The following is a 20,870-nucleotide window of genomic DNA, read 5'->3' on the forward strand; positions in this document are numbered from 1 at the left end:
TGTGGTGGAAAATGGGAAAAACTGGTGGAAAGGAGGCAAAAAATGGTGGAAAAGGAGCAGAAAGTGGTGGAAAGGTGAAAAAAATGGTGGGAAATGAGCAAAAATGGAGGAAAATGGAAAAAAAGTGGTGGAAAATGGGTAAAAAATGATGGAAATGACTGAAAAAAGTGGTGGAAAGAAGCAAAAGCAATGGAAAAGGGGCAAAAAGTGGTGGAAATAAGTGAAAAAGTGGTGGGAAGGGGCAAAAAGTGCTGGGAAATGGGAAAAATGGTGGGAAAGGGACTAACATTGGAAATGGGCAGAAAGAAGCTTCTTCCCAATGTTTTCCTTCCCCTTTTTCTTTCTGCTGGGGTTGGAGGGAAAACTGAGCTGGGAGAAAGGATTTTTCCATGGAACTACTGGGTAGTGGTGCTTCCTCGGCTGTTGGAGATAAAAATGGGATCCTGTGGGCAAAAAGTGGTGGAAAATGGGAAAAACTGGTGGAAAGGACGCAAAAAGTGGTAGAAAATGGCTAAAAGTGGTGGAAAATGGGCAAAAAATGGTAGAAAATGGGAAAAAATGTTAGAAAGGGGTAAAAAGTGACAGAAAATAGGCAAAAAGTAGTGGAAAACAGGAAAAAAGTAATGCAAAACGGGAAAAAAGTAAGAAAGGGGCAAAAATGATGGAAAATTGGCAAAAATGGTGGAAAGGGGCCAAAAGTGATGGAAAATGGGCAAAAAGTGACAGAAAATGGGCAAAAAGTGGTGGACAGGGGAAAAAATGGTGGAAAAGCGGCAAAAAGTCGTGCAAAATGGGAAAAAAGTTGGAAAGGGGAAAAAGTGACAGAAAATGGGCAAAAAGTGGCAAAAAAGGGGCAAAAAAGTGGTGAAAAAAGGGCAAAATTTTGGAAAGGGGCAAAAAGTAGTGGAAAATGGGCAAAAAGATGTGGAAAATGGCAAAAAGTGGCTGAAAATGGACAAAAAGTGGCAGAAAATTGGAAAAAATGGTGGAAAGGGGGCAAAAAGTTGTGCAAATTGGGAAAAAAGTTGGAAAGGGGCAAAAAATGATGGGAAATGGGCAAAAAGAGGTGGAAAGGGGCAAAAGTGGTGAAAAAGGGGCAAAAAGTGGTGGAAAATGGGAAAAAAGCTCCTTCCCACTGCGAGGCTGGGAGAGGGAATATTTCCTGTCCCTCGGAAGCGCCGGGGTGCCCCAGTGTGACCCCGGCTCTGTAATCAGCCCAACCATCTGCTGGGAGATTTGGGCGCTCCCAGGAGCTGCAGCTGTCACCAAACCCCTCCCGGATCCCAGCGGGGCTCGTGCTGCTGGATTTGGGAGCCTGGAATTCCAGGGATCCACCCCAGGGATCAGCCGCGCCTCGGGAATGGGGGAAAACACCCAAATGTTGGTTTTCACCTTCCTGTGCTGGGCAATGGGCAGGGGAGAGGTTCATGGAAATGTCCTGAAAACGGGAATAATTTATCCAGGTCACCAAAATCCTCTCAGGGATGATTTTGGGATTAATTAGGAGAGAGCAGGCTGTTCCCCAGCAAGTCCTTCCCCACAGCTTGTCCGTCTCAGGTTCCTCTTTATGGGAAAATATTTTTTAAAAATATTTTTCTGAGTGTGCAAATCTTTCCATAGAGCTCGTCAGGTGTGGCTAAAAAGCTCTGGAATTTTGGGGTTTTTTGGTTTCTGCTTTTAGGTGCAAATTTCTGAGGTTTTCTTCCCACTCAGGAGGGCTGGGAATGAACTTTTTTCACCATCTCCTTGCTGGGAAGAGCCAAGAGGTTCTGGAGACTAAAACTGAAAATTGAGATTTTTTTTTTTTTCATTTTCCTGAGATGGAAAATGAAAAATAAACGTTTAAAGTAGAAGGAAATCGAACAAAAACAATTAAAAGGAAGCAGGTGCATATCCAAACCCAGGAGTATTTGGGGGAAAGGGAAAGCAGGGAAACGTGACTGGGATGTGGATGTCCCTATTAAAAAATGTCCCCAGCACCCCTGGAATGGGACAGGAGCCACTCCCTATTCCTGGATTATTTGCAGATCTTTTGCAGGCAGGTAAACTGAGGCACGCGGTGATTTCTCTTTCCCCCCTGGGCACATGTGCTCCCTCGGAGCTCTGAATTTCAAACGATTCGATTAAAAAACCCATCCAAGCCCGTTTCTCTTGGCCAAACTCCTTCTCCTTGGGCAGGGAGCACAGGAGCAGATTCCATCGGCCCGTGGAGGAGCTGGAAGGAAACCAGGGAATGTGGGAATCCCTAAATGCCAACCTGCAGCACCCTGGAGCCGTCGGGATTTAACAGGCAATGCCCACCCCTGTGCCAAGCACTCTGGGAGGGAAATAAAAGGAGAGACCTAAAGAAATTCCTATTTTGGAGCTCTCTGGGAAGCTGAGGGAGCTCTGGAATTAGCCTTGGTGGAGGTGAGAAAAGCCCGGGACAGTTGTGCACGTTAAGCTGCAAGAGGATTATGGAGCAGAGCAAATTAAAACAATTCCCTAATGAGGAGGGCAGGGATTCCAGATGGGATTGGGGCTGGGAGAGCCGGGAAGGAAGGAAGGGATGGAACAGGGGCAGGAATGGATGGAATGGGGCAGGAATGGATGAGGAGGGGTAGGAATGGATGGAGCTGAGGCAGGAATGGATGGAACAGGGAATGGATGGAACAGGGAATGGATGGAACAGGAGCAGGGATGGATGGAACAGGAGCAGGGATGGATGGAACAGGGGCAGAAATGGATGGAATGGGGCAGGAATGGATGAGGAGGGGTAGGAATGGATGGAACAGGAGCAGGGATGGATGGAACATGGAATGGATGGAACAGGAACGGGGATGGGACAGAAATGGGTGAAATGGGGGCAGGAATGGATGGAGCTGGATGATGAATGGACAGAGAAGAGGCAGGAATGGATGGAGCAGGGGCAGGAATGGACGGAACGGGGGCTGGAATGGATGGAACGGGAGCTGGAATGGATGGAACAGGGAATGGATGGATGGATCCAAGGCAGGAATGAATGGAGAAGACACAGGGATGGATGGAACGGGGGCTGGAATGGATGGAAAAGGGGCAGGGATGGATGGAACAGGGAATGGATGGAACAGGGATGGATGGGACAGGGAATGGATGGAACAGGAGCAGGGATGGGGCAGGAATGGATGGAATGGGACAGAAATGGGTGGAATGGGGGCAGGAACAGGGATGGAGCAGGGCCAGGAATGGATGGAGCAGGGGCAGGGATGGGTGGAATGGGGGCAGGAATGGATGGAGCTGGATCAGGAATGGATGGAACAGGGAATGGACGGAACAGGGGCAGGAATGGACAGAGCTGGTTTTCCCTGAGGGATGATGAAACTCAGGAGCCTCCATGTCCATTTTTGGGATGTGCCTGGCTTCTCTCATTGGCAGTGGAGAATCCATACAAATCCGGGATAATTGCAGCTCCTCCATCAACGTTAATGATTATTTTCCTTGCAGAAAATGAGTGGCAAATTAAATCCAAACGCACTGGGCTTTGGGCAGCTCTTTATTGGGGGTTTAATTAATCTGAGGAACAATGAAGGGACAAGAAACAAGGGGCTGGTGCTGGCTGAGCTCGTGTCACATCTTGGGATGTGCGATCTCCGCTGGGATGAGCACCCACACCCCTTTTCCAACATCCTGCACCCCAAATTCCTGCCCATCCTCCTGGGCTCTGCCTTGGGGATCTCCATCCCGAGCAGCTCTGGTGGTCCTCAATCCCATGGTGGTCCTCAGTCCCATGGTGGTCTTTTCCCAGGTTCCTACCCAGAGCAGCTTTCCAACAGATTTATTTTTAGCTCCCAGCTTTGGATCAGGGAGTGGAAATTCAGCAATGTTTTGGAGTGGGAAAAAAATTGCGGAGTTCTTTAAACTTTAGAAACGATGTTTTCATTCCAGCTTTTTGTGGAGCTCATATTATTCCAGCTGTTTATAGTATCCCTAAATCTCTTGCTGGGATGAGTTATTGAGGTTTTCAGTATAAAACACAAGGAAAGGACTTTTGAGGGGTGATTAATTGAAAATATCCCATAGAAAATATTCAAAGAATCAACATTTCCCCTGTGATATATTCTCAGTGTAAAAGTGTTTTCCTGGAGAAAGAATCTTTCTGCTCCTGATGGATTCCTGCCCTGGCTGTGTCATTCCAAACTTTTCAACATGCCCAGATCTGCCATGGGATGAGCAGCCTGGGGTGCTGCTGATCCACTGGCTCCATCCGGGCAGGGCCACTCTCCTTCCACCTTGTCCTGTCCCTGTGCCCCCGTTGCACTCGGAGCTGCTGGAATGGGATTTGGGTTTCCCAGATCTTCTCTGGATTTGGGTTTCCCAGAGGTTCTCCATATTTGGGATTCCTAGAGCTTCTCCAGGTTTGGGGTTCCCAGAACTTCTCTGGATTTGGGTTTCCCAGAGCTTCTCTGGGGCTGGAATCCAAACAGGGGTAGAGATTTTGGGTGTTTGGTTTTGCTGTTCATTTTGGAAGTGGGATGGGCAGGAATGGGATGCAGAGATGAGAACCTGGACACGGCACCAAGGGATGGGGATCTGTGGGATGGGAATGGATCCTTGTGTCACCTGAACAACCCTGTCCCGTTCTACAGGTGCTTCCACCCTGATTCCATCTTCCTTTCCCTCTTTCCCCTTTGGGATGTGGACCTGGCTGCTTCCCTGTGTCCCTGCTGCTGCTCCCGTTACCCTGCCTTGGCCTCAACCCATATCCCAGATATTCCAGAGGCTGCGGGATGGACACAGGGATTCCTATCATGGAGTAAAATCCCCTCCATCCCCAGCTCTCCCTTCCAGGTCTTCTCATAGCGGGAACCTCCTCATCTCCAGCCGCTTGTGGTCCCAGGGGCTGTGGGACGGATGGGCTCCTCAGGATGCCTGCCTGGACTTGGACTGAGCTCCTTGGAATTCCATGTTTTCCTGGAATTCATCACTCTGGAGCTGCTTGTGGATGCTGCCAGTGAACCTGGCTAGGAAAGGACTTGGCCACCTGGACTCGTCCCCTCAGCCAGAGCTCCGGGCACAACCCAAACCTGGGTCCCAGGCTCAGGAACATTCCAGAGCCAGATCCTGATTTCCTTTCTGATTCCCTCAAAGAAAGAACTCCTGAGGTTCTGCCCGCAGCCAGGAGGGCTGGGAACACCCTCGGGCTGGGGTGTCCCTGTCACCTCCCACCTGGAGCAGATCCCTCCCAGTCAGAGCTCCTGGAGCTGTGGGTGCTGCTCCCACCTTCCTCAAAATCCATGGATGGATGCTGGAATTAAATCAGGATTCCCCCCATCTCGAGAGCTCCCCCAGGGCTGGAGGTGCCTCCTCTTCCCCCGCTCCCAGCTTTTCCCACTCTGTGACCCTGTGGGAGTGCCTCCATCCCGGGTTTGAGCTGGAGGACACCACCCGCGCTCCAGCGGGATGCGTCGCCATGGAGGCGGCGTTGCCTGGCGACCGTTGCCGTGGCGATGGCGACCGGCGCAGCGGGGCCCGAGAGCATCCCAGGGAGGTTCCCCGGTGCTTGGAGATGGATTGATTTCCCAGGTTTCCCTCCTCCCCGGGCCAAGCACTCGGCGCTGAGAGCTTTTACCACGGCAGCGTGCTTTGGGATCTGTTTTGGGGCAGATTTAGGGAGTTTAAATCCCGTGGAGTGGAAATGCCCTAAATAATAAAACAGCCTGCCTGGGAAAGGAGGGATTTACAGGGAATTTAGGAAGCTGCAAACCATGTGCTCCCTCTCCCCTGGGATGTGTTCAGAGATAAAAAGGGGTCTGTAGGAACATCCTTGTGCCACACGTGAAGGTGACAGGAGGGTGCCTTCTGTGTCATGGTTTCCACTTCTTTTAAGCCCCCAAATCCTATGCAACAGCCCTTCCATGGAGTGGAAAATGTCCTAAATATTAAAATTCCCTGACCCTCCCTGGCCGGGGAAGGAGGGATGTACAAGGGATTGAGGAAACTCCAAACCAGGCACTCCCTGTCCTCTGGGATGTGTCAGAGCTGCAGAGGGTTCTGCAGGGCCATCTTTGTACCGTGAAGGTGACGGGAGGGTCCCTTCTGTGCCCTGCATTTTTTAAGCCCCCCAAGTCCCCTGAAGATCTGCTCCTGGGGGGGCTGAGTGAGACCCTTTACCCCAGATTTACCTTTCTCACCTGTAAAATGGTGTCACCCCGGCTGCCAAGGGGAGAGGAGAGGGAGGGGGTGACACTGACCATGCTGGGTGGTGACACAGCCGATGGAGAGGGTCTGAAGCCTCCCTGACCCCCTGCTCAGCTTCCGATGCTGCCAGGCCAGGGGCTCCGAGCCCTCCCTGGCTTTCCAAGGCTCTCAGTGTGGGGTTTGGGTGGGATTTGTGCCGCCGGGCCCCCTTGGCTGCTGTTCCCTGGCAGCCCAGCCAGGCTGGAGGCGTGGAAGGGTGGGAATCATCACCTGCCCATCCCCCTTTTCAGGTGGAAAAGGATACTCTGGGATGAGGTGGGGGATGTGCTTCTTATCCGAGCTCGATGTCACTGCCTGTGACAGCCTGTGTCACTGCTGAGATCCAAGCTCTTTGTGTCTGGCGCGTATTTGGGGTCATTTAGAGCACAATGAGGGAGCATTCAGTGAAATGTGACTTTCTGGCCCTGCCCTGGAGTCTGCTCTTCATCAGGGCTTGTTTTTATAGCAGCAGAGCTGCGACCTTTGGGACCCCGCGGGAGTGGGAACGGGGCCGTTGTTTGGGGTCTGGGCGATGCCAGAGCCGGGTCCTGGCCGGGCTGCCCCGGTCCCCCCATCCCTCATGGGACACAGGGATGTGACAAGAGCAGTTCCCTGGCGGCAGGACAGTCCTGGGCACAGCCAGCTCCTCCCTGGGCACACGGAAACCTTCCCACTCCTTATCCAGAAGCGAGGCAGGCCCCCAGCCCAGCCGCATCCCGCCGCCTCCAGCAGCTCTGCCGTGATCCCGGGGTTAATTTCCCTAATGAGGCAGCGCTGAGCTGGGGAAGGAACCCTTGCCAAGAGCCGTCAGCTGGGCGGTTGGAATTGCGGGGTTGGGAGCTGCTGGCCCTTGGCTGGAGCTGGCTAATAAAAAGCATCCTGGTGCCACCAGGGCAAGGGGTGACAGCAGTGACAGGGGGAAGAGAGGCAGGGCCAGCAGCGCGCTGGGATTACTGGAATTTCCTCTCTGCCCCAGGGAACTCTCTGCCTGGCCCAGTTTTGGATTGAGAACCTGGCGAGGGCTGCTGGGAGCACCTGGAATGCTGCGAGCCTGTCCCTTGTCCCTGCCACGACAGGGGACTGATCCAGATGGGGACATGGCTGGTGTGGCACCCCCAGCCCTCGGCTGGCACGGGATCCGTGACCTGGGAAAGGTTTTCTCTCTGGAGCAGCAGCCCCCCTGCCCAGGGGATCAGAGGCTGCAGGATGGATCTGCCACATCCAAGGGTCCCTCCAGGGCAGGGGTAAATTCTGGAGGAAGTTTCTGTTTTGGGACAAATGCAGGCAGCTGTGGCTTGGCTTAGGGCTGAGATGGATTGGGAACAGGGGCTGTGGTGAATTGGGAATGGGGGCTGTGATGGATGGGGAATGGGGGCTGTGATGGATGGGGAGGCAGCCCCAGGTTGGGAGGTGGGAGCTGCTGTCCTGAGTGATTTGTGGTTTCCTGGACTGGCAAACTCTGCCTTCCCTCCTCTCCATCCCGGTCAGGCCAGGGGAACAGCCCCTCATTCCCAGGAGAAGCACCCAGGCTCTCACCCCTGGGGGAAGCAGCTCCTTATTCCCAAGGCGAACAGCCCCGGAAGCATCCCGTCACTCCCAAAGGGAGCAGCCCCAGGAGCAGCTCCTCGTTCCTGGGGGAGCAGCCCCAGGAGCAGCCCCTCATTCCTGGAGGGAGCAGCTCCTTTTTCCTGGAGGGAGCAGCCCCAGGAGCAGTTCCCGGGGAGGGGGAGCCAGGCACGGCCGGGGGCACGCAGAGCATTAACGATCCAAGCAGCACTAAATCCAAATAAACCCTGACTGCTCCCAAGATTTATGGCGTGAGCCTGACCTCAAACCGGCGGGGCTGCAGCTGGGAGAGAGCTACGTCAGCACCTTGGGAACGGAGTGGTGCGGGGGCTTCTTCGGGAACAATATCCCAATGTCCCAAGTACCCCCTGTGCACCGGGAACACCTGGAGATTGTTCCCAAATCTTTCAGCCTCTGTGGAGTTTGGCTGGGGCTGTGCTGCAGGGGGGGTCCCCCAGGTCTGGTCCTGCCTGTGGGGCTGTTGTGGGGTTTGTGCTGGTCCTGGCTGGGGCTTGCTCAGGTTTAGGGTAAGGTGGTGGATGGGGGATGGAGGGATGGATGGAGGGATGATGGATGGATGGATGATGGATGGATGGATGGATAGATGGATGATGGATGGATGGATGGGGGATGGATGATGGATGGATGGATGATGGATGGATGGATGGATGGATGGATGGATGGATGGATGGATGATGGATGGATGGATGGATGGATGATGGATGGATGGATGGATGGATGATGGATGGATGGATGGATGATGGATGGATGATGGATGGATGGATGGATGGATGATGGATGGATGGATGGATGATGGATGGATGGATGATGGATGGATGGTGGATGGATGGATGGATGGATGATGGATGGTGGATGGATGGATGATGGATGGATGGATGGGGGGATGATGGATGGATGGTGGATGGATGGATGGATGGATGATGGATGGTGGATGGATGGATGGATGGATGGATGGATGGATGGATGGATGATGGATGGATGGATGGATGGATGATGGATGGATGGATGGATGATGGATGGATGGATGATGGATGGATGGTGGATGGATGGATGGATGGATGATGGATGGTGGATGGATGGATGGATGGATGGATGGATGGATGGATGGATGGATGGATGGATGGATGGAGGGATAGGTGGATGCATGGATGCACAGATGGGTGTTGGACAGATGGGAGCTGCTGAGCCAAGCTGGGACTTCCATTCCCATTTCCTGCTCCAAGCCGGAGCCAGGACTCTGGAATGGCCTCATCTGGTTCCAATTTCAGGAGGAACAAAGGGAGCGGGGCCATGTGGCTCCCATCAGGGAGAGGCTTTGCAGGTCACACAGGGAGAATTCCACTCTCGGGAATGGGGATGGGCTGGGAAGCGATGGGCTCTCCTCATTTTTTGGGGAGCCTTGATACCTCTGGTATAAAAACATCAAAAGGCAAATGAGTCTGATTCCCCATGTTTCTTCCTGCACCCCTCAATCCTTGGCATTTTTCCTTGCCTTCCCATCAGTTCAGGTGACCTGTCTCATATTTTTGGGCTGTGCAATTCCCAAATCCCTGCGTATTTATTCTGCTGGATCACAAATTCCAGTGAGCTGCTGGTGAGGGGGTGTTGGGAATCCAGGATGCCCCCCGAGGTGGGGGGAAAAGGCTGAATATTCCCAGAGATTTGGGAGGCACGTGGGGTGTTGGAGACAGGCAGGATAGAGTCGGTGGCTGCTGGGGAGAGCTGGAACAGATCCGACCAGACACAGCTCAGACACTCAAGAGCTCAACTCCCCCTTCCCTCCTCGAGCTGCTGGATTCTCGCTCCCGATGGGAGAAGGGATGGGGGAGGGGCAAGACACGAGTCAGGTCCCAAATTTCTCCACCTGACTATTCAAAACTCTTTCCTGCTCCAAGCTGTAGCGAAAACAAAGAAACCCCGAGCTGTTTTCGGGAGGTAAAATGCTCCGAGAGAGACAGGGACTCTTCAAGGCCTTGATTTGAAACTGAAGCTCGAACCTGGCTCGTTACATCTTGAAACATCCGATGCGATCTCGCAGATCAAAGCCGCCTTGTTTGCCTTGTAATGAGGTGTCAAAGCGTTTCCTTGCAACGCCAACAGGAGACACTTTGATCTGCAAAACAAGATGTTTAAGAGCGCTGCTAGCGAGGGCTCCCCGTGTTTTCGCAGCTCTGCGAGGCAGGGGAATATTTGAAGTCTGCTGTTGTTTCCTCTCGAGGCTTCCCAAGCCGTGGCAGCTGATGAGGTGTTGCTGTCACACCGGAGCCAGGACTCACAGGGAAATCATCGAGCTGAACAGCAGCCAGCTGGAGAACCAAACCAGGCATTTTTCTTACAGTTTCCAAAAGGAATTGTTGGGTTTTCCCCTAAAAAAAAAAAAAAAAAAAAAGGTTTTTTTATCCATGGGAAATGCTGGAGTCAGTGTGAGCTCATTCTGATCTGTTTTGGGGGAAAACACTGCGATTCTGGGTGGTTCAGCTGGAAGCCTTGGCCTGGCTTTTCCCATGCCTCATCCCACCAGGGGTGGCTGGGGCGTCACCCGGGTGGGGCTGGAGCCGCTCACGCGTCCCTCTGGTCACAGGCTCAGCGCTGGCGCAATGAGAACTACGAGAGGCCTGTGGACCTGGAGGGCTCTGGGGATGACGACCCCTTTGGAGAAGATGAGCTAGATGACATCTACTCCGGCTCTGGCTCGGGGTGTGAGTAGCTGAGGCACTCCTGGGAATGGTCACTGGATGGCTGGGGGGTTCCTGGGAAGGTCCTTGGCTGGCTGTGGGGCTGGGGGGTTCCTGGGAAGGTCCCTGGCTGTCTGTGGGCTTGGGGGGTTCCTGGGAAGGGTCCCTGGCTGGCTGTGGGGTTGGGGGGTTCCTGGGAAGGGTCCCTGGCTGGCTGTGGGCTTGGGGGGTTCCTGGGAAGGTCCTTGGCTGTCTGTGGGGTTGAGGGGTTCCTGGGAAAGGTCCTTGGCTGGCTGTGGGGTTGGAGGGCTGGAGAGGGGATGTGAGAGAGGGAATTGCCCTTTATCCATCACTGGAGTTGTCCTCTGAGACAGAAGCAATGGGAGCTGTCCCAAAAGTTGGGCTCCAGTGCCTCCATGTCCCAGTTCAACCTCTGGCCCTACTGGGCAGGACTGGAATCTCCACAGACCCCAGAGAGAGGTTTGGCCACTTTGGCTTTTCCACATGGGCACAGCCTTGATCTCTGCTGAGCCTGGAACCGGCCGTGCTCTCGGATTTTGGGGGTCATGCCAGGGAAATGCAGCAGCAGCAGCTTCACTCTTCCCTCCTGTCCCCGTTTCAGATTTTGAGCCGGAGCCGGGGCTGGACACGGCCGTGAGCCTGACCATGGACACGCTGGTGATGCTGCCCACCACGGCGGCCGTGCTGCCCGTCACCGCTGCCCAGCCCGTGGCAACGCCCCTGGAGCCATCCCCCACCCCCCAGGACACCACCCCCAGGCAGGCCACCAGCGCCTTCCTCATCCCCAGGACCACAGAAGCGCCGGTGGTGCCCAGCTGGAAAGCCACCACTGCCAGCACCATGGCCAGCGAGCCCCCAACCACCACAGCCACCACCACCACCACCACGGCCACCACCACCACCACCACGGACACCACCACCACCACGGAGGCCACCACGACCACAAGCAGCACCACCGTGGCCACGGCCAAGCCCACCACCATCCGGAGGTTCCTGCCCCCCTTGGCCACCAAGGCGGCCACCACCCGGGCCACCACCCTGGAGACCCCCACCAGACCCGTCCCCGAAACCAGCACACCAACAGAGGTGGCCACGGCACGCCTTGTCCCCACCAGCACGGCCAAGCCCAGGGCCCTGCCAAAGCCCAGCACCTCGAGGACTGCAGAGCTCCCCGAGAAAAGCACGGCCTGGCCACCCACGGCCACCACGCTGCCACCCACAGAGGCCCCCCAGGTAGGAGGCCAGAGCCCTTCTCAGCTGCTCGGGGCTCCTGGGCTCCGTGGGGAGCCAAGCGGTGGCCACGGGAGGCCTTTGGTGCCCATCCGTCCTTGGCGCTTGCTCTGAGGGAGGCGAGGCAGGCTGGGCTCTTCAGAGTGGAACGTGCGGGGAGCTGGAAGGAGGCGAAGGGGGAGTTCAGCCCAGGCAGGGGTTCAGGCTCCTGGGGGCACCCAGGATGTGCCACCAAGCCCGGTGACCCCCGCACTGCCTTCTTCAGAGCGGCTTCCCCAGGAGGAGGGCAGCGGAGCCACGTCCCGGGCACACGGCGACTCCCCCCGGGGTTTGGTGTCATGTCCCAGCTCCCGGCCCGCACCGGGAGTCCCAAACTCTCCTCAATTACGGCTTGATGGTGCATTTCCAGCCCATCGGGTGTCCTGAGCAGGAATTTCAGCTCCATCTCGCATTCAGAGCCCCTCAGGGGCCCTTTGCAGCCGCTTTGACTGAAAGGTGGAGTGATTTGTCTAAACTACTCTCTCTTTTCCGCCTGCAAATGCGTGCTCGGAGCGCTCGGGGCTCTCGCTGACCTTCAATTAATCCCTGTCACAAAGGCGGCCGCTCGTGGGAAGCGCCGAGCCGTGCGCTGGCCCCGGGGCAGCGGGACATGGAGACGGTCCCACCCCCGCCCCAGACAGCTCATCCCCAGTCCCGGCTCATCCCGAACCCTGCTTTGTGACCGGGGCGGGCGGGAAGGAGCCCTTTGTCCCGGCAGGGAGGGATCCGGGCGAGGTTGGGCTCGGGGATGCTCCAGCTGCACGGACACACCGAGGGACAAGGGGGAAGGTGCTGGGGATTTGATCCCGAGGGGATGTGCAGGAGGCAGGGAATGGATCAGGGATGGGATGCAGGGGGTGGGATGGATCATATTCCCAGGCAATACTTGCCCTCGAGGCCGGGATCCCCTCCTTGCCGAGGGAACTGGGCAGGGACAGCAGGGAGCTGGGCTGGGTGACAGCCCTGCAGCCCGGGTGACAGCCCTGCGGCCAGGGTGACAGCCCTGCAGCCCTGGTGACAGCCATGCAGCCTGGGTGACAGCCCTGCGACCCGGGTGACAGCCCTGCGGCCCGGGTGACAGCCCTGCAGCCCGGGTGACAGCCCTGCAGCCCAGGTGACAGCCCTGAGGCCAGGGTGACAGCCCTGCAACCCGGGTGACAGCCCTGCAGCCCGGGTGACAGGGGCCCATCATCCTGCTCCTGTCCTGTGCAGCAGGAAAGGGGGAAGGAAGAGGGAAGGGACACCTGGAGCTCATCCAGCAACATCTGATCCTTCCCTTTGCCGTGCTAGTGTGGCACGGATGTTGTGTCACCTCCTGTTAGGAGTGAGTCACCTTCCAGCGGTGACATCCAACCTGCGCTCTGGGGACAGTGCCCAGTGCAGGGTCTGGGATGGGATACTGGGGAGAAATCCCTCCCTCCTGTCAGGGTGGAGGGTCTGGAATGGGATCTTTTAGGGAGAACTGCAGGGAACAGGTCCTGGGATGGGGACAGAGAATGGCCCAGCTCAGCCATGGTGGCCTCAGCCATTTGGTGACCAAGTGGTAAGGTTGTGTTGTCACTGCGATGCAGCTTCAGTGACACAGGGAAGGGACACGCCAATGTTGTCCCCATGTCCCCCACCCTGTCCTCAGTCCAGCGATGTCCTCCCTGTGGACACCCTTTGGTCCTTGTCCCCTGCTCCACCTTGTCCTTTCTCCCAGATGGAGCCAGGGGAGGTGACAACAGCCCCTGACAAGGAGCCGGAGGTCCCGGCCAGCAGCGGCCCCAGCGGGGACTTCGAGATCCGGGAGGAGGAGGAGGAGACGACTCGTCCTGACCTCGGGAACGAGGTGATGGCCGTGGTGACACCACCAGCAGCGCCAGGGCCCGGCAGGAACGTGGAGACAGGGCTGATGGACAACACGATAGACTCGGGCAACTCGGCTGCTCAGCTGCCCCAGAAAAACATCCTGGAGAGGAAAGAGGTGTTGATAGGTGAGATGTGGGGCTGGAGGTTTGGGGGCACAGGGAGCTGGGCTGAACTGGGAGAGGGGACAGTCCTGGGATAACCCACACCCACCTCCTGAAATTGCTCCGTGGGCTGTCCCAGGGTCTCCATGCCTTTGCCAAGAAAGCTCTTCACAATTTCCTTCTACTGAGATGGATTTCCAGGAAAAAAAAAAGAGATTTTAGTGCAAAGATGTTGTGTGGTCATAGCTCAGCACCCAGTGCTGCTCCCAACCTTCCAAAGCCCAAAACCAGGCTGGAATCCCAAATGATCCCCCCAAAGAGCGGTAGTGCTGAGCCTGGTATAATCCACACCCACCTCCCAAAACTGCTCCATGGCTCTGCGGGGGGTCCCAGGGGTCTCCAGGCCTTTGCCGGGAATGTTGTCCACACTTTGTGCTGAGATGTGACAAAGATGTGCTGCGGTGACCCAGCCCCTGCTGAGAGGCTGCTCCCGGAATTCCAGAGCCCAAAACCAGGCTGGAATCCCAAGGGATCCCCCCCAAACTCTCTGCTGGAAGCCGGGCTGGGGCTGGAGGTGGCGCTGAGGGCAGGGGGTGGCGCTGATGGCTGATGGTGACACTGAAGGCCATGGGGTGACACTGAAGACCAGAGAAGTGGCACTGATGTCTGTGGGTGGCATTGACGGGCAGGGGTGGCACCGACAGCCGTGGGTGGCACTGAGAGCTGTGGGTGGCACTGAGAGCTGTGGGTGGCACTGAGAGCTGTGGGTGGCATTGACGGGCAGGGGTGGCACCAACAGCCGTGGGTGGCACTGATGGCCGTGGGTGGCACTGATGGCTGTGGGTGGCACTGACGGCCGTGGGTGGCACTGATGGCCACAGGTGGCACTGAGAGCTGTGGTTGGCACTGATGGCTGTTGGTGGCACTGACGGCCGTGGGTGGCACTGATGGCTGTGGGTGGCACTGAGAGCCGTGGGTGGCACTGACAGCTGTGGGTGGCACTGATGGCTGTGGGTGGCACTGACAGCCGTGGGTGGCACTGACGGCCGTGGGTGGCACTGACAGCCGTGTCCCCTGCGTTGTTGCAGCGGTCATCGTGGGTGGCGTTGTGGGCGCCCTTTTCGCTGCCTTCCTGGTGATGCTGCTCATCTACCGCATGAAGAAGAAGGACGAGGGCAGCTACACCCTGGAGGAGCCCAAGCAGGCCAACGTCACCTACCAGAAGCCCGACAAGCAGGAGGAGTTCTACGCGTAGACAGAGAGCCCGGAGTGCCTCACGCTTCCTCCCTCCCTCCCTGCTCCAAACCTCCCCTCCTCTCCTCCATCTAGTCTCTCTCCCCGCCCTCCTCTCTCTCTTTTTTTGGGATCAGACTGTGAATTTTTAAACGCAAAACCCGCAGCGGCTGAAGGAGGAAACGCGTCCTTGGCATGGGGGGCACGGGGTGCCTGGAGCAGCGCTGGGGTCACACCGGACACTGCCGAGGTGACAGCGAGCAGCGCCAGGGTCACATAGAGCACCCTGAGGTCACACTGGGCACTGCTGAGGTGACACTGAGCAGTGCCACCATCACACAGAGCAGCGCTGAGGTGACACCGAGCACCCCAAGGTCACATCGAGCAGCGCCACAGTGACACCGAGCAGCACCAAGGTGACACTGAACAGCTTTGAGGTCACACCGAGCACTGCCAAGGTCACACCGAGCACCCCGAGGTGACACCGAGCACCGCCAAGGTCACACCAAGCACCCCGGGGTGACACCAAGCACTGCCAAGGTCACACCAAGCACCCCGAGGTGACAACGAGCACTGCCAAGGTCACACCGAGCACCCCGAGGTGACACCGAGCACCGCTGGCCTTTCTGCTGGCGGGAGGGACGGGACACGGAGCTGATGCCAAGGAGCCGGTGCCAGGGCAGCCGTGCCCGGGAATGCCCTGGAGAGCACGGGATGGGCTGCCCATGGAGCTGCCTGGAGCTTGACTGGACTTTTCCCACTGCCACCACCAGGAACTCTGGGATTCAGAGACCTCCTGCCAGCCCTGGGGCGCAGGGGGTTTTCTTTGGATTTATTGCCCTTTTTTTTCCATCCATAAAGGAAGGAGATTTCCTTCCCTCTGCCTCGTCTTTATTTTTTGGTTTTCTTTTGGAATGGGGTTGGTCATTCTGCAGGATTCCCCTTCTGCTGGGAGAGAGAACGTGACTCTCCAATGCTCCTGGAACCTTGGGAAAAGCACAAGGGGCTGGAATACCTGGGATTCGCTCCTGGAGTAGGGGAAAAAAGGAAATAAATACAAACTCTGGGGATAATCCCTTTGGATCAACGTTCTGGAGAGCTTGTGGAGCTGCATCGGGACATCCCAGGCTGCTGCCATCCGGCCACCCCCTGGAATCTCTTGGATCCACATCTGGCTGTGGGGTTTGGCCAGGAAGGGACTTGGCTTGGGCTGGGTTTTCACTGTGACCACTAAAGCTCGGCTCTGCGGGACATTCCCTGGGGAGGAGCTGGGAAGGGAGAAGCTGAACCCTCTCCCTGGCTCTTCCAGAGGGGATAGCCGAGCTCTGCAAGGCGTGGGATGCAGCCTAAGGAAGGAGATCCAACAGGGACCATCCCTGTCCCCTCAGGGTCCGGCTCCAGAGGTGAGGAAGGGGAGGCAGAGCCATGGCTCAGCCCCAGGGCTGGTTGGATCATTGGAAAAATCCCAAAATCAATGGAAACACCCAGGATTGATGGTTTTCCTTTGTTAATTGAATCCCCAGGACTGATGGTTTTCCTTCACTGGTGTTTAAATCCCAGCACAACCCACAGGGCCGGAGAGAACCCGACCCTGGCACCCCCAGGTGTCCCCTCTGAGGCTGCCCAGATTAATTAATGCAGATATTTCAATTAAGGTGTTTCAATGAGGCGGCTCTTAATTAGCTGGAGCCGTGTATGTGGGGTTTTGTTGTCACAATGGTCATGATCTCGATGGGGTCCCACCAAGACTTTTGATTTGCTCTTGGAACAATTTAAATGGGAAAATTTGAGGGAAAAAAAAAATCATTGCTTTGTGAATTAGCCTGCACAGAGCCAGGGACACTTTGGCCCCTGAGGGGGTTGATTTAGGGTTTTACAGCCCTGGTGGGGGTTACAAGACAGAAGAGCTCCATTGTGGAAGGGATTTGAGGCCAGAAGAAATTTTGAATATATATAAATGCATATCTCCACTCCTGCGCACCCACAGTAACACAGGGATGGAAGGAAATGAAATCCCTGGAATTTCTCAGCACACTGGGATGCTCATGTGAGATTTTGGAGTTGGGAATTGGGAGCTTTGGGCTGCTTTTCCCTGGGATACAACCCAAAATGACAGCCTGGCTTTGCTTTGGGATAGGGAACAGAGCCCCATGGATCAGCTTTAAATCCTCATTTTTGAGCTGTTAGCCTCAAAATCCTCATGGTTTAGGTTATTGGAGCTTGGAGAAGGCCCTGATGGATGTTTGGGGCGGTGGTGCTGGGAGTGACCATTTCTGTGTCCATCCTGGAGGGAGGATGAGGATGAGCATGAGGATAAGGATGAAGGATGAGGATGCTCCAAAGGAGGGAAAACACTCACAAGGAGCCTGGTGCCAACCCAGAGCCACTTTGTGCTGCTCCTGAGGGAGTTTGGACTCCTGGATTTGATGATTTGGAGGATTTTGGCCCTGTTGGGATCACACAAAGGGGACTGGCACAAGTCAAGGTCACCAAGGCCACCAAAAATCCCCATTTTAGGGGAAAACCTGGATTTAATATTTGGAGCTTGCTTAAAAAAAAACCTCCCAGCTTAATCTTTTTAATGCTGCTTTTCAGAGCTGCCTCCTTAATCTTCTTCATTCCATTTTTTCCTCCTATTTAATAGTCTGAAGTTCCATAATACAATTTTTTTACTCACTCAAGCTTAACCTCGTCCCTCTCAGCTGGTGTTAGGTTGTAATCCCGGCACTTAAATCCATCACAGCTTTGGGAGTGAGGAAAACTGGAAGTGGGAGGGTGAGAGGAGCCTGGGCAGGACTTTTGCAGTAATTAAAATACGAGATAAACACAATAAAAAAAGGTGAATGCAATTAAACTGCAAATCAGAAGTGATGAAATAATTAATTGTTTATCTCCTGCTCCCATGCTTTTGCTCTCCACCTGGACAGGGATGTGAGCTCCAGGAGAATTTTTTGTGTTTGGAGCCAACTTTTTGTGGTTGTGTAATGATGTCACAGCCTCTTGTGTTACCTCAGCTCCACGGGGCTGTTGGAGTCGATGTTTGGAGGGGAAAGAAAGTCTTGTTCTGGAGAATGTGTCCCTGTGCCTCCCTCCAAGGAGCTGGGATGGAGCTGAATGTGGGCAGGGTTTTTGGGAAGTCCATCTGCCCAGGAAATCCTGGATGAACATTTCTCCGTCAGCAGAGCCACGGGGATGGATAAAGCCCCGAGGGCCGGTGCCTGGCGCAGGGGGAGGCATCTGCTCCCTCCTGCAGCCACTCCTGCTCCGGGGCTGGGGCTTTTCGGGGATTCCTGGTGGGAACACGGGTGGGGGAGAGGTGAGGAGGCTCCACATGGGAGGAGCCATCCCCCAGAGCAGGATTTTTGGAAAATGAACTCCAGCGGGAGTGGAAGCATCTCCAGCATCTTCCCTTCCCAAAGCCGAGTCTGGCATTGTCCCCTCTGCCCAAATTCCCATTCCTCATGGTGATCCCAGCCAGAAACAGCTGGAGCAGTGCCCAGATGTGCTGGTCCTTCTCCAACTGTGCTCCCCAAGGGATTTTTCCATGGCTTTTCCATTTCTTTTCTGCCTATTCCTGCGTGTGTGCGATGTGCTGGAGCTGCAGGGAGAACCTTGGCTCTTCCAGCTGGATAATTTTAGGAGTTTCTGGAATTGCCTGGTGGTTGGGCTGCTCTGCCAGCTGTGCCAGCCTTGGGGCTCTCCCTGCTGGAGTTGCAGCAGGAGAATGATGGAGAATATCCAGCAGGAGAACAGCCAGGAACTCCTGGGCCACATCCAAAGGGAAGGGAAGAGCAGAGAGCCCAAACCAGGGATGGAATGGGGAGTTTGGGAAGGGCAGGACATGGAAGGGGCCCAGCAGCAGCAGGACCCAGCCCTCAGTGGGTTTTGCAGGGCTGGGAGTTGTCCCTTAGCTCCAAAATTCTCTCTGATCTTGGATCTTTCAATGAAAACACCAGGTGCCTGTGGTGGGACACAGATGTCCCTTAGCTCCAAAAACATCTCTGATTTTGGACCTCTCCATAAGGAGCCGTGCTGGGGGGATGCAGCTGCAGGGAAGGGGATGGGAAGGGGATGCCTGGGGCTGGGGGACTGCCAGGATGGGCTGTTTCACCTCAAATTTCCCCTCTCCCTCCCCAGCTTCCCTGGCAATCCCTGTCTGGGAGTTCCTTTGCCTCATCTCCAGCATTCCGAGCTCTCCCTGCTGCAAATCCCCAGCGCAGTTCCTTCTGCAGGAACAAACCCACCAGGCGAGAACTGGAATGGATTTTTAAATTCCCTTTTTTCCCACAACCACCCTTGTAATGAACTTTTCCGCTCCAAGGTTTTCTGCCGGGCTCTGAAGTAACTCAGAGCTTTCAATCCAGAGAGGTTTGGTGGGAATGGGCTCTCTGGGATCCCTGGGAGCAGGGCTGGGGCTGGGGGCTGTGTGTGTATATAATATGTATATGTAATTAATGTATATGTAGAGATGTATAGATGGGCATGGGGCCAGGGGGCTCTGCTCCTGGGGGGAAAAGGAGGAGGAAAAAGGAAAAGGAGGAGGAAAAAGAGGAAAAGGAGGAGGATTTGTCCTCCAGCATCCTGTGCTGGGCTCTGCAGCCCTTGGCCCCTGTCCCAAGGACTGTGGGATTCAGCCTTGGCCCCATTTCCAAGGGATGAAGGATTCCCTGTCCCAAAGGATGTGGGATTCCCCATCATTCCCTGTCCCAAGGGATGCAGGATTCCACCTCTCCAATTCCTGCTACTCCTGCCTCTCCTCCCTGCCCTTCACATCTCCCCGATCCCAATCCTGATCTCAGTCCCAGTCCTGATCCCGATCCTGATCCCAGTCCTGACCTCGATCCCAGTCCTGATCCTGATCCCGATCTCAATCCTGATCCCAAACCTGATCCCAGTCCTGAAGCCGATCCCAGTCCTGATCCTGATCCCAGTCCTGACCTCGATCCCAGTCCTGATCCCGATCTCAATCCCAATCCTGATCCCAGTCCTGATCCCGATCCTGATCCCAGTCCTGATCCCGATCCCAATCCTGATCCCAAACCTGATCCCAGTCCTGAAGCAGATCCCAGTCCTGATCCCGATCCCAATCCTGACCTCGATCCCAGTCCCGATCCTGATCCCAGTCCTGGTCTCAGTGGTTTGGGATCACCGGGGTGGGTTCAGGAGCCTTTTCCGCTGTAGGGCCGGAGCAGGTCCCGGATGGGATCCCGGGGTGGATCCAAACCCCCGCGAGCTCCGGAGCCTCCCCAGTCCCTGTGCCGACAGCTGCCCCTTCTCTGCAGGGGATCCTCAGTCTGCAGATCCAAACTTTTTATTTCTATGTTTATTTTTCCCATAATTTTGATTTTTGGGTTAAAAAAACCCTGATTATTTTTTTCACACCCCACATTCCAGTGCTTCTCCCAAGACCTCCAGGGCTCCAGGGATTTTTCCTGCAGGAATTCCCCCCGTTCAGGGTCCCCCCTGGCCGAAGTCACCCCAGCCCAGCTGACAATCAAAGCAGACTCCCGAAAAACAGGAATCCATTGCAGTTTGATAGAAAAACTTTTTAAAATCCTCCCCTTTTCTCTCACCACTGCATCTCCAGGATAAACCATCTCCCACTGCTCCTCCTGTAAATAAACATCAAACCTTCTTGTATAAATTAAAAATAAAATAATTTTAAAAAAGACAAAAAAAATTCCATTGATAAACATCCCAAAAAAAAAAAAAAATCTCCCTTTCCAGAAGATTGAAGTAATTCCAACTTCACTTTTTTTTGGAGCTGATTTCCAATCCCCATAGGAGAACTAAACAAAGATCTGGAACACTACAAATGTTGGAGTTTTCAATGAATCCGGGAGGGAAAAAAAATGCATGTAAATATTTTTAATAGGAGACATATCTTAAACAGAACTTTTTTTTGTATGTACATAACTCTCCTAGAGTTTAGTACTGA

The 20,870-nt window shown here is 55.1% G+C and overlaps 1 protein-coding gene across 1 annotated transcript in view; it reads left to right on the forward strand.

The window, feature by feature from the left end:
- SDC3 (syndecan 3) overlaps positions 1–20,612 on the forward strand; it is a 50,171-nt gene extending 29,559 nt beyond the window's left edge. The window contains exons 2-5 of the mRNA XM_030290239.4: positions 10,364–10,481; positions 11,080–11,711; positions 13,450–13,723; positions 14,788–20,612. Of these exons, the coding sequence (XP_030146099.4) occupies positions 10,364–10,481; positions 11,080–11,711; positions 13,450–13,723; positions 14,788–14,954 (1,191 nt within the window). The 3' untranslated portion in view covers positions 14,955–20,612. The remainder of the gene's footprint in view (positions 1–10,363; positions 10,482–11,079; positions 11,712–13,449; positions 13,724–14,787) is intronic.
- Positions 20,613–20,870: the final 258 nt, after the last annotated feature.

This window comes from Taeniopygia guttata, chromosome 23, assembly GCF_048771995.1.
Source record: "Taeniopygia guttata chromosome 23, bTaeGut7.mat, whole genome shotgun sequence".
NCBI classification, from domain to species: domain Eukaryota; kingdom Metazoa; phylum Chordata; class Aves; order Passeriformes; family Estrildidae; genus Taeniopygia; species Taeniopygia guttata.